Below are 13242 nucleotides of genomic sequence, written 5' to 3'. Positions count from 1 at the left end.
TAGGCTGCTTGGACAAGCACAGAGGCTTAAAAGACAACCAGGAGTTGAGGCAGGGCTGAAGGAAAATGTTCATCTCTTACATGAAACCACTCCTTCAAGACTGGAAGGGGTGGTTTTTTCATCTACTGTATAGAAACCAACACAGAGGAAGCAAAACGAAGAAACAGAAGAATATGTTCCAAATGAAAGGACAAGATAAAACCTCAGGGGGAAAAGAAACCTTAATGAAACGGAGATAAGGAATTTATCTGATAAAGAGTTCAAAGTAATGGTCATGAATATTCTCCCTGAACTGGGGAGAAGAATGGATGAACGCAGTGAGAACTTCAACAAAGAGATGGAAGATATACAAAAGTACCAAATAGAAGTCACAGAGTTGAAGAACTCAATAACTAAACTGAATAAATACTCTATAGGGGTGCAAAAGCAGACTAGATGAAGCAGAAGAAAGGATCGGTGGACTTGAAGACAAGACAGTGGAACTCACCCAATCAGAGCAGCGAAAAGAAAAAAAGAATGAAAAAAAAAGAGAAAATAGCTTAAGGGACTTATGGGACAACATCAGATGGAAACCAAAAGAACGCTGGAGTAGCTATACTTACATCAGACAAAATAGACTTTAAAACAAAGAGTGTAATAAGAGGAAAAGAAAGGGCATTACATAATAACAAAAGGGTCAATCCAACATGAAGATATAATATTTGTAAATGTTTATGCACCCAACATAGAGGCACCTAAATATAAAAAACAAATATCAGATCTAAAGGGAGAAATAGACAGCAATACAATAATTGTAGGGGATTTTAACACCCAACTTACATCAACTGATAGATCACCAAAACATAAAATTGATAAGGAAACATCAGCCTTAAAGGACACATCAGACCAGGTGGACTTAACAGATATTTACAGAATATTCCATCCAAAAGCAACAGAATACGTATTCTTCTCACGTGACAGAACATTTTCTGAGATAGATCATATATTAGGTCACAAAGCAAGTCTTAATCAACTTAAGAGGATTAAAATTATATTAAACATCTTTTCTGACAACAGTATGAAACTAGAAATTAATCACACAAAGTCAACTGGAAAACTCACAAACGTGTGGAGATTAAACAACATGCTACTGAACAAGCAATGGTTCAAAGGAGAAATCAAAAGAGAAATAAAAAAATCCCTTGAGACAAATGAAAATGGAAGTATAACATACCAAAATTTATGGGATGCAGCAAAAACAGTTCTAAGAGAGAAGCTCATAGTGATAAATGTCTACCTCAAGAAATAAGAAATGTCTCAAACAACCTAACTTTACACCTCAAGGAACTAGAAAAAGAAGAACAAACAAAGCCCCAAATTAGTAGAAGGCAGGAAATAACAAAGATTAGGGCAGAAATAAATGAATTAGAGACTAAAAAGATAATAGAAAAGATCAAAGAAACTAAAGAGACTAAAAAGATAATAGAAAAGATCAAAGAAACTAAGAGCTGCTTCTTTGAAAAGATAAACAAAATTGATAAACCTTTAGCTAGATTCACCAAGAAAAAAAAGAGAGAAGACTCAAATAAATAAAATCAGAGATGAAAAAGGAGATTTTTTTTTTTTTTTTTTTTTTTTTTGCAGTATGCAGGCCTCTCACTGTCGTGGCCTCTACCATTGCGGAGCACAGGCTCCGGACACACAGGCTCAGTGGCCATGGCTCATGGGCCCAGCCGCTCCGCGGCATGTGGGATCTTCCCGGACCGGGGCACGAACCTGCATCCCCTGCATCGGCAGGCGGACTCTCAACCACTGTGCCACCAGGGAAGCCCCAAAAAAGGAGATTTTATAACTGATACCACAGAAATGCAAAGGTTCATAAGAGGCTACTATGAAAAATTATATGCTGACAAATTGGACAACCTAGAAGAAATGGATAAATTCCATATATATATATCTAATAAAGTGTGTGTGTGTGTGTGTGTGTGTGTGTGTGTGTGCGCGCGCATACATGTGGTGGAATATTATTCAGTCGTAAAAAAAGAATAAAATCCTGCCATTTGTGACAACATGGATGGACTTTGAGGGCTTTATGCTATGGGAAATAAGTCAGACAGAGAAAGGCAAATACTGTATGATCTCTCTTATATGTAGAATCCATATATATATGTATATTATATGTATTTATATAATATACATATATAAATACATATAACACTAGGCTCATAGGTACAGATTGGTGGTTGTCAGAGGCAGGGGGTTGGGGAGGGTGGGAGAAATGGATGAACTGTTTTTATTTTATTTTAGTTAAATACATTGAATAATAACAAAAAGACACATAGCCAGAGAGAGAGAGAGTGCTTAATTAAGTAAGTCTGTGAATTAGAGGACAGAAAAGCCAAGGTAAATAAGGTCCCTGCAGGGATGCCTCTGGGACAGGGCTCTGCTTACCCTGAGACTGGGTGTTTCTTTTCTCTATCTGGAAGGGACTTTGTAACGCAATGCTTTTCTTTGGAGAGCACGTGTCCACAGGGAAGGGGAAGCACCTGTTTCCTCTGTTTTGGATGCACGTTCTCCTGTCTCCTGCTAGGGGTCAGAGAAAAAGGACCATTTGAATCCCTTTTGGTTGTGTCTTTTTGAGACTCTGTAGCTATCAGTTGTGTGGCCTGGATTCACCAGGGTTATGCAAACTTAATCATGCTTTTTTAGGATTTTATGGTTTTCATCCATTTCCCCCACCCTTCCCACCTTCTGTCCTAACTTCTACTTCTACTTCTCTGACACTTGGTTGAATCAATGTAATTGGAGCAGAAAGGGAAGCAGGCCCACGTGGATTGGGGAGGGGGCTGACAGGGTGGGCGGGGGCTGGGGGGGGCTCTCAGGTCTGCCTCAGGCTCAGGAGGCCTCCCGAGGAAGGTGGGATTGGAGGAGGTGAGCGAGGAGAGGGGGACTCTTTCTGCTCCAGAGCCTGACATGGTCCCAGGGATGTGATGGCAAATGAACAGAGACGTGGAACTGGGAGCAAAGATGCCAAAAATGAATTTGCCTGGATGGCATGAAAGGGCAAGGGAGAGATGGGGGCCCACCCTGGGGGAGAGACAGTGTAGACCTGCGAGGAACACAGCAGCCAACAGAAACGTCCTTTATCCTGCCTTCTCCCTCAGGAATGCATAGAGAAGGAAACGAATAAATAATACTCAAGTTTTATTTTTCATTGTAAAAATTTCCAAAACACATAAAGGCAAAGCCAAACAGATAAACAAATACAAAAGCCTGCATCAGCTTACCACTTTGAAGTAATAATTATAGATTTCTCCTTATTTCCTTCTCATCTTTTTTCTTTGAATCTATATGTGTCTGAATATATTTATACATTTTATAAAATTAGGGCCTTATTTTATATACAGTCGTAGCTTGATTTTTTAATTTAGTATTTTACCCCCAAAATCCAGCATTTTTCATTATTTCTGGATATAGAGGAGTTATCTGCTGAAAGACAGAAGTTTCTAGTACAGGCTTTAGAAGATGACTCTGGAACGATGGTGTGGGTGAGTCTCTTTTGGGCACAAGTTTTAGGTGGAACAGAGCACTTCCTCAGCTGACCAGCCCACCGGGAAGGAAGAAGGAAGAAGGCAGAGGGAGGTGTGTTAGAAAAAAGAGTCTGTTCTCCCAGGTGTGGTGGGAGGGAGCCCACAGGGCTGGGGCTGGTTTGTAATGATGGGGTCAGTGCCTCCCAGCTGAGTACAAAGGGATTCCCCACCTTGGAGGATGTCCCTTATAGCTGACATTTATTGAGCATCTACTAGGTGTTGGGCACTGGGGGCTGTGCAAATGCCATTCGTCATCCTCCAAACAACTTGAACAGATAAGCATCATTACCCACACTTTACAAAGGCAGAAACTAAGGCTCTCAGAGATTAATTTACCAGTTCAAGGTCACACAACCGGTAAGTGACTGGATGAGGACTACAGCTTGCATTTCCAAGAGGGTAGCAGGATAGAAAAATATAGCCTTTTTTTTTTTTTTTTTGCGGTACGCGGGCCTCTCACTGTTGTGGCTTTTCCCGTTGCGGAGCACAGGCTCCGGACGTGCAGGCTCAGCGGCCATGGCTCATGGGCCCAGCTGCTCTGCGGCATGTGGGGTCTTCCCGGACCGGGGCACGAACCCGTGTCCCCTGCATCGGCAGGTGGACTCTCAACCACTGCGCCACCAGGGAAGCCCGAAAAATATAGGCTTTGAAACAAACAGAAAACATGAATTTGAATCACTTTTGTTAAAATACAACTTTCCTTTAGACTCAAAAGTGATACGTATTTATCAAAGAACGTTGCTACCAGTGTCTTTCTGTCTCTGGTCACTTGATTTGGGAAGTCTCTGCTTATCTGATTTTCCCTGTCGGGATCTTACATTAAGTCATTCAACAAACATTTATTTTTCGATTACTATGTTTAGTCACTGATAAGGGGAATAAAATAATGCATATGACTTAGACCCTGCCTTCAAGACATAGACAGGACAATGGGATGTGGCAGCCACATACACACTATAACACCTGCAATGATTAGTGCCATAGAGATCCGAACCCAGGGCTGAGGAAACATCCACGAGAGGAGGATTACACCTGTTTGGCCAGAGTCTAGGAACTCTTTGGAATGAAGGTGGTGTTTCCCGCTTTGAGCCTTGGTTATTTCACCTGTTAACTGAAGGAACTGGACAAGAGTGACTTGTGGCTTTGGCATTCCGTGATTTTCATTCCCTTATCTTCCACAGGGTTGTCACCAAGGACAGCTATTTCCCATAAGTAGGAAACTACATGTGAGTTACATATGTGTTCCCAGACAGTGTGCCACAGAGCTCCCATTACATGGCTGCCTTCAAAGCCCCTTCTCTTGCAGTGACCCCGTCTGCACATTTGCTTGTGTTGGGCAAGGAGAGATCTGGTCTCAGATCCAGGTCTGGGATATTTCCTTCCCACTTTCAGCTCCTTTCCTCTTTCCATGCTTTCAGGTGTCTTTCAGTGGCAGGTCAAGACCCACTCCAGTCCTCCCCACACCCACATTCCCCGAACGGGTAGGATTTGTTTCAATTCAGCTCTGTACCCCTCTAGATCTTAGCACGGTGCCTTGTGCATAACAGATGCTCCAATAACGTGGACGGATGAATAGCTGTTTTCTCTTTTGGAACTTTGCATGCAGTTTAAAAGTGTCTGTGTTTGTTTTCTCTAGTTTGTGCAACAAATTAGCACAAACGTGGCTGAAAACAACATAAATGTATTATCTCACAGTTCTGGAGGTCAGAAGTCTGAAATGGGTCTCCCTGGGCTAAAATCAAGGTGTGAGCAGGGCTGTGTTCCTCTCTGGAAGTCCTAGGGGGTCATCCCTTCTTTTCTGTTTGTTTGTTTTGTTTTCTGTTTTTTTTTGTCTTTTCCATCTTCTAGAGGCTGCCTGCACTCCTGGGCTTGTGGCTTCTTCCACCTTCAAAGTCAGCGGTGGCTGATCAAATCTTTCTCACATTGTGTCACTGCACCACTGACTGTTCTGCCATCTTTAAAGGACGTTGTGATGACATTGGGCGCCTCTGGACACTCCAGAATCATCTTTCTTGAAGTCAGTTGATCAGCACACTTAATTCCATTTTGCCGTGTAACATATCATAGTGACAGGTTACAGGGATTAAGATGTGGACACCTTTGCAGGGGCCATTATTATTCTATCTACTATGGGGCCAAGTAAATTTATTTAAGGATCCTGTTTATTCAGCCATCCACCCCTGCACTCACTCGCATTTGTGGAGCTCTTACTATGTTCCATGCGCTCTGCAGGGAGCTGGGAGATCAGGGGTGCACAATGCACAGGCTGGTAGGAGACAGGAGCGAGCAACTGCACAGCAATCTGACAAGCCCTGTAATGTGGGTGCGCAAAGGGGGGCTGTGGGGTACAGAGCAGGGGCATCACCCCAGGCTGGAGAAAGAGAGGACACCTGGCCTGAGCTTTAAGGGGGCTGCGGCTGGGACTGGGGGACCATGCAGAATGAACCGCGTTTGCAGAGACCTGGAAGGCATGGGAGTTAAGAATAGTCTAAATTGCTGGAATAAGGTGCTTGCCCACACTCTGCCTGTGCTGTCCTTAAGGAAGGGAGTTGAGGCCAGATAGGTAAGAATGGGCAGATCATGGTGGACCGTGGGTGCAGTTAAGGTGCTGGACTCTATGTTGCAGCCACAGGTAAGCCACTGAAGGATTTCAAACAGAGGAGCCATGGTGCTGATGTGCTGGCCATATGCGTGGTGACATTGCAGGGATTCTTCCTCGCGTGCTTGGGGCTTCCTTCCTCCCAGGGAGTACACATGGTCTACCTTTTGCTCAAATGAGCACACTGCAGCCGTATAATACCCTTGTTGCCAACCTCCCTGGGCTGACCCTGGTGCCTGCTGTTGCTAAGGCTGCTTTGAGGTCCTCAAAGGTGACTTTGCAGAATCTCTCCACATATTATGCCCAGGACGTGGCTCTGATTACTTCCCTGCTTTCCGTTCCTTTTTCCCCCAGAGTCATTTTCATTACGATCCTAATTAGGACAGCATCAATGAGCTGTAAGTGCATCTGTACGAGATGATCGCCTCTCTCAGCAGATTTGTTGCTTCTCTGAAAGTAGTGGCAGAGCGATGATGAAGCAGCTGTGGGACAGCAGCAAAAGCACTGGTTTTAGCCAGAAAATCTGCCTGTGAATCCCAGCTGTGCCACTGAATAGCATTAGAACTTGAGGAAGACACAGAAATTCAGTCATAATTCAAATCCACAGTCTACAGAATGGGGGATGTACTAGCCAGGGTAGGCTAACTGCTGTATCCAACATTTTAGTTAGATTAACACTATAAAAGTTTATGTCTTATTCATAGAACAGCAATGCAGGTGTTCTGCTTAGCTCTGCTCCACTTTGTGACTCAGGGACTCAGAATCCCTCCAACTTATGGCTCCGTCAACCCCCTCCACCCTGCAGTCCTTGGCATCCTCCTTATCTGGTCAAAAGATGGGGAAAGGAGAGAGAGTGTTCAGGTTTGCATAGTTTTATGAGCCAGCCCGGGAAGGGACCCACATCCCTTCTGCCCACATTCCACCGGGCAGAATGTGGTCACGTGGTGCTGCCTCCACTTAGTTGCAAGGGAAGCTGGGAAATGTAGTCCAGCTGCGTGCCCAGGATGAAAAGGAGATGGTTCACTGCACACCTGGTCAGTCTTTCCCCAACTATCTGACTCTAAGGATAAAATCGTTTCGAAAGTTAAATTAGATCAGTGCCTCTCTAGCGCTGAGAGCAGTGCCTCGTGCATGTGAGGGCTGAATGTGGGCTTTTGAGCCTTGGAAAGAGTGCCTCAGAAAACAACAAACACTCCAGGAAGGAAACGTGAATTGTGGGTTGTGAGAGCACTCCTCCATCATGGTTTCTTTAAATCTATCAGGAAACAAGATTCAGTAAGAAACAGTCCATTAGCAGCGGCAAAACACACTTCAAAAGAAAATAGTGCATTAGCCCCGGCACACTTAGGACAGAGCAGCTCTCTGCCAGGAGGTGCTGCTTCCTGTCTGATCTGATAGAAGCAGAGTCCCTGGCCTCCCTCACCTTCCTTTGCTGCTTCTTTTCCGATTACTTGCCCCCCTCCCCCCCTCCTTAAACCTCTCTAAACCCACTAATTCCCCTCACGGAGGGCTCATAGGAGCTGACTCAGGAGTGATAAGTAGGAGAGGGGTGGGTTAAGTTGGACAAGATAATTTAGAAGAATAAATAAGGCAACCTAGGTCATCGAAAGGAGAATTAAATGCCATTTGGCCTAGGAGAAAGGTCCAGATTAATTCAGACGCTTGTGTAAGGGAGTATGCAAATCACTTGAACAGAGAAGAGAGAGACTGCTCATGGAAACGTAATGAAGTAAGACGGTGTTTCTTCCAAGTGTTAGGGCCCTGATGCCTTTCCAATCTGCTGTCCTGCTCTGCCCCTTCCTCATTATGGGAACTTAATTAGGAATGGAAGATATTCCATCTCCCTGCCTGCATATTTCAGGGCTGGTGATTTTATTAGAGCAAGTATTTATTTTTTTAAGACATAATAAGAAGATTATTTCTTTTCCCTTTCTCTCAGTTCAAGCCCTACCTGGGAAAAAACAAGAAGAAGCTCTTTAGTGAGCGTGCCGCTTACAGAGCCAGCCCGGGGGACAGATCCATCTCCATTAAGTGTCCAGTTTTTGAGAGCTGCAGTGGGCTCGGTAATGAACTCTGCGATCTGAAGGCTGGGGGCTGGCTGGGAGGGGTCTCTAAGAGTGGCTTGGGAAGCAAGTCCCTCTCTGATAATCCCCAAGAAAGAGTCATCCAAAGAGAGCTGGTGTGCCGTGTGCATGAGGGCTGAGGGGTAGGCGGCAGAGTGATGAATGGGGGTCATTTGAAAGAAAGGACATGACACGTTAAAGAGGAATCATGCTTGTGGCTCAGGACTCAGAGCTTTTATCCAGCCACGAGCTATTCTTGGTCTGCTTGCAGGAGGGAGGGCTGTAGACTGCTTCTGCTTCAGAGTGAGGATGTGAACATGAAGAGGGGGCTGGTCTGGGGCTGAGTGGGCAGAGAGGAGGTTAAAGCTTGGCCCAGGAGTCAGAGAAGGAGCCTGGCGGTGAGTACGGAGAACCCAGGACTCAGGATCCCAGTCCTAGAGCCCCTAGGGTCCCTGTTCCAGGAAGGAGAGGGATGCGGACCATTCAGAGTTGATCAGTGAAGACACTGGATGGAGAAGAGCTCTGAATGCCCTTCTGTTTGATTATTTTGCTTTTCCTTATGGTGGATCTCCTTCAGGAAGAGGGTTGCAATGTGTGTTGTTAAAAACCTGGGTTTGAATTCCAACTCCACCGTTTGTCTATTTGGTGAATTGGAGAAGTGTGCTAACCTCTCTGAGCTTCAGAGAATGGTGAGGATTAAAAGGATAATGTATGTAAAACCCCTACAGTATCCGGCTCATAGCAATCGTTTGTCAAAGTTAACTGATGCTGTGAAAAATGCTTAGTTTGATCAAGGAGATGACTGGAAATTTGGGGAAGGCATCCCAGACAGCCTGATAAAGCTGTCCTCATGCAAACGCAAATCGGAAGGACTTTTTCATGAGGTTTGCCCCCATTTGGAGGCCAAAGACCTGGGTCCTAGTCATGGTGCCACCGTGAAAGAGCTGCGGGACCTGCAGCCGGCTCAAGTAAGAATTTCAGGAGCAGGTCCTCGTGTTAGAAATATGATGCCGACTGCTTGGCTGCTACACGGGGTCCCATTAGGGTTCATCAGGAAAACTGGAAACACCTTGTGAGAGGCAAGAGTCTAGGCAAACATGGGGGGTCATCTGTGGGTGATCCCCAGAAGCAGAGGCAAGATGACTAGGGAGTGAGAGGAAGAAGTGGGGAGAGGGCAGAGAGTGGGAGAGAAAGTGCTAGAAGCTCTGGTAACCTTAAGATTGTTTTCTATGTCTGTGAATCTGTTTCTGTTTTGTAAATACGTTCATTTGTGCTGTTTTGTTTTTTTTTTTTTTGCGGTACGCGGGCCTCTCACTGCTGTGGCCTCTCCCGTTGCGGAGCACAGGCTCCGGACGCGCAGGCTCAGCGGCCATGGCTCACGGGCCCAGCCACTCCGCGGCATGTGGGATCTTCCCGGACCGGGGCACGAACCCGTGTCCCCTGCATCGGCAGGCGGACTCTCAACCACTGCGCCACCAGGGAAGCCCCATTTGTGCTGTTTTTGAGATTCCACATATAAGTGATATCATGTTTGTCTTTCTCTCTCTGACTTACTTCACTTAGTATGATCATCTCTAGGTGCCTCCATGTTCCTGCAAATGGCATTCTTTCATTCTTTTTAATGGCTCAGTAGCACTCCACTGTGTATATGTAGCACATCTTCTCTCTCCATTCCTCTGTTGATGGACACTTGGGTTGCTAGCAGTCGGCTCTTGTGGGTCAGTATAAGCTTCAGCACATCACTGGAAGGAGACCAACAGAGAGACTTCTAGAGCTCTCAAGTAGTGAGAAAAAGTAATCAGATTTGGGATATATTTTTAAAGCTTCCTCCTATTATGAACAAGGGTGAGTGACGTTCTTGCTATATCTCATTTAATCTTTATACCAGCTCAGGGCCAGCTTTAGCCCATAGAGAACCTTTGCACAAATCAAAAAAAAGACGCCCCTTCCTCATTATTTGATGAGCAACCACACCAGGGTGCACGGTGCTGGGTATGGAGTGCAGGCTGCCCCATACAGGGTGCAACCTGCCAATTCATGAAGACATCCTTTGAACTACAATGACAGAGGTACTGTCAGGACTCCCTTTTCGTAGATGAGGAATTGGCAGTCTGTATTAGTTAAGTAACTTGCCTGCATTGGGGAGATGAGATATAAATCCAACGTACAGCTTCACCCCCAAAGTGAATCTTCACGCCTGGGCTGTCAGGTACCCAGACTGCGAGGGCAAGGAGGTGGAAGGAAGAGTAAGAAACCTAGGGCTATAGATTTTTTTTTTTTACATCTTTATTGGAGTATAATTGCTTTACAATGGTGTGTTAGTTTCTGCTTTACAACAAAGTGAATCAGTTATACATATACATATGTTCCCATATCTCTTCCTTCTTGTGTCTCCTTTCCTCCCACCCTCCCTATCCCACCCCTCCAGGCGGTCACAAAGCACCGAGCTGATTTCCTTGTGCTATGCGGCTGCTTCTCACTAGCAATCTACCTTACGTTTGGCAGTGTATATATGTCCATGCCTCTCTCGCTTTGTCACAGCTTACCCTTCCCCCCCCCATATCCTCAAGTCTGAAGTAAGTCAGAAAGAGAAAGACAAATACCGTATGCTAACACATATATATGGAATTTAAGAAAAAAAAGTGTCATGAAGAACCTAGGGGTAAGACAGGAATAAAGACACAGACCTACTAGAGAAGGGCTATAGATTTTTTTTTTTTTTTTTAGGGCTATAGATTTTTACGGCAAAATTTTATCCCTGGAGTTGTGCCAACCCAAGGTAAAGTGAAAGGAACTATAGTTATTAAGTTTCTACTTGATGAAAAGTATCCCAAACTTCTTCACGTTAATTTGGGACCAAGAGACATTTTAGCTTCATTTTAAAAAATGAGAACACAGAGGCTCAGAGAGGTTGGGAAATGCAGCCAGGGTCACACAGCTGGGGAGTGGCACCTGGCCTGTGCTCCTTCCACATTACCTCCCTCGAGATTGTGCTCTACCAGTGGGCAAAGGAGCCCCGCCCTTGTGGTGCGTCCCCACTTCCTCAGAAGATCAGAGGCATCTGGATGGGGAACAGGCTGCCCACTTCCTAATATTTTAGGAACTTGACATCAGGGCAATTGTATGGAGATCATTTATTTTTTTCACTTATTCAACAAACATTGAGTGTCTGTTATGTACCAGCCACCCAGTTAGGTATGGGGGCTGCAGTCAGAATGTCAGAGGCCTTCTCTCTGACCTTGTAAATTACTCCACAATCCCCTTGACTCCCCTTTACAATTCGTGGTGCAAGTCCCAAATGCTCGGTCCCAATCTGCCCAGGGCTCTAAGGGAACCCAGGATGCTCCCGTGGTTTGCCATTTCCCCAGGTGAGAATAGAATCAGGACACATGGAAGGTATCAAAAATTGCAACTCCCCGGGACTTCCCTGGTGGTCCAGTGATTAAGACTCTGCGCTTCTGTTGCAGGAGCCGCGGATTCGATCCCTGGTCAGGGAACTAAGATCCCACGTGCCACGCAGTGCCCCCCAACCCCAGAAAAAAAGAAGTTGCGACTTCTCTTTCCTGTTTCCAAAACGTCATTTTGCCCCTTCCCCTGACAATTCCTGAGCCGACGACATCGAGAAAACTGAGCGTAGAACTTCCGGACAGCGTGGCGCCCGCCCCCCGCCTGCCCCCCATTCCCCATTCTCCATCTCCTTGTTTTTGACCTGTTTTGTAAGGATGCGGGGCTCTTCCCTAGTGCAGGGCCCCTTCCTGGCTTTGGGAGGATTCGGCTGGACGTGTTTTTCATGGAAATGGAATTCAAATTGGAACCTTATGTCTGGTTTCTCTGTGCTGCAGAGCATGGCTAGAGTGTGGCCTACATCAGCCAGACCCGGATTCCGAAAGTCTGCTGACTCGGATTAGCTAAGCTGATGCTTTCTCCCTAAATGAGGGACTTCATGCCTGTCCTTTTCCTGTAAGGATTCCCTTCTGGTGACGAGATAGTGAAATACGATGCCCAGGTGTGTGTGTGTGTGTGTGTGTGTGTGTGTGTGAGAGAGAGAGAGAGAGAGAGAGAGAGAGAGAGAGAGAGAGAGTGTATGTATGGGTGTGTGTATATGTGTGTGTGAGTGTGTGTGTATGGGTGTGTGTATATGTGTGTTTGTGTGTGTGTATATGTGTGTATGTGGGTGTGGGTGTGGGTGTGGGTGTATATGTGTGTGTGAAGAGAAAGTACAGAGGGTTAACTCTGCATTCAGGAAAGTTCTGGGCTCCCCTGAGCTCTACCATCCCACTCACTTCCCAGGAGGTGGTCTGTCCTCACAGCTCAGCTGGGTTGGAACCTCCACTGTAAAACTTCTTAGCTGAGATACTCTCTGCAGGTTACATGGCTTCTCCGAGGGGTTTGGTTATCTCTTGCTGCAAGACAAGTTACCCGACACCTGCTGTCTTCCAATATCACTTTGGTATCATTACAGCTCACAGTTCTGGGGCTCGGGAACTCAGACGAGTTGCAGCAGGGATGTCCTGTTATCTGCTCTGTGGTGTCTGGGGTCTCAGTTGGAACGACTTGAATGGCTGAATCCCGAACAGCTAGGGCTGCTTGAGGAGTCTGTCTCTAAATACATGTGTGTGTGTGCACATGTGTCCATACACTTATGTCTGTATGTATATACTTTGCCCCCCCCCATTAGATAGTCTGTCCTGGGGGTCAGGGTCACAGTCAGGCCTATTTCATTCAACACTCTATACCCAGTACCTAACACAGTACCCGGTACACAGAAGCTGCTCGATGATTATGTGCTAAGTGGATGAATGGCTACCTCTCAGGTCACCAGTATGCATGGCCAGGGCATCAAGTGATGAAAGCAAGATAAGTCAGCACAGAGACAGCCCTCCCAAGGAGCTGCCGTCTTGTCCTCTCCCCACTCATAGATTCTGCTCAGGTCACCCTGGACTGAGGGGAGGATTCTATCTATTTAGCAGCTAATACAGCTTGAGGAGCCCAGGACGCGCAGGTTCTTATC

At 45.8% G+C, this 13242-nt stretch overlaps 1 protein-coding gene across 1 annotated transcript in view; it reads left to right on the top strand.

Annotated features, from left to right (window-relative positions):
• Window positions 1-13242, top strand: part of GALNT8 (polypeptide N-acetylgalactosaminyltransferase 8) — a 34233-nt gene that overhangs the window by 19804 nt on the left and 1187 nt on the right. Inside the window, 1 exon segment of the mRNA XM_032646987.1 lies at window positions 9134-9199. Within this exon segment, the coding sequence (XP_032502878.1) occupies window positions 9134-9199 (66 nt within the window).

Source organism: Phocoena sinus, chromosome 10, assembly GCF_008692025.1.
Source record: "Phocoena sinus isolate mPhoSin1 chromosome 10, mPhoSin1.pri, whole genome shotgun sequence".
In the NCBI taxonomy this organism is placed as follows: domain Eukaryota; kingdom Metazoa; phylum Chordata; class Mammalia; order Artiodactyla; family Phocoenidae; genus Phocoena; species Phocoena sinus.
The sequence above is the reverse complement of the archived record's forward strand: the minus strand, read 5'-3'. Positions and strand labels throughout refer to the sequence as shown.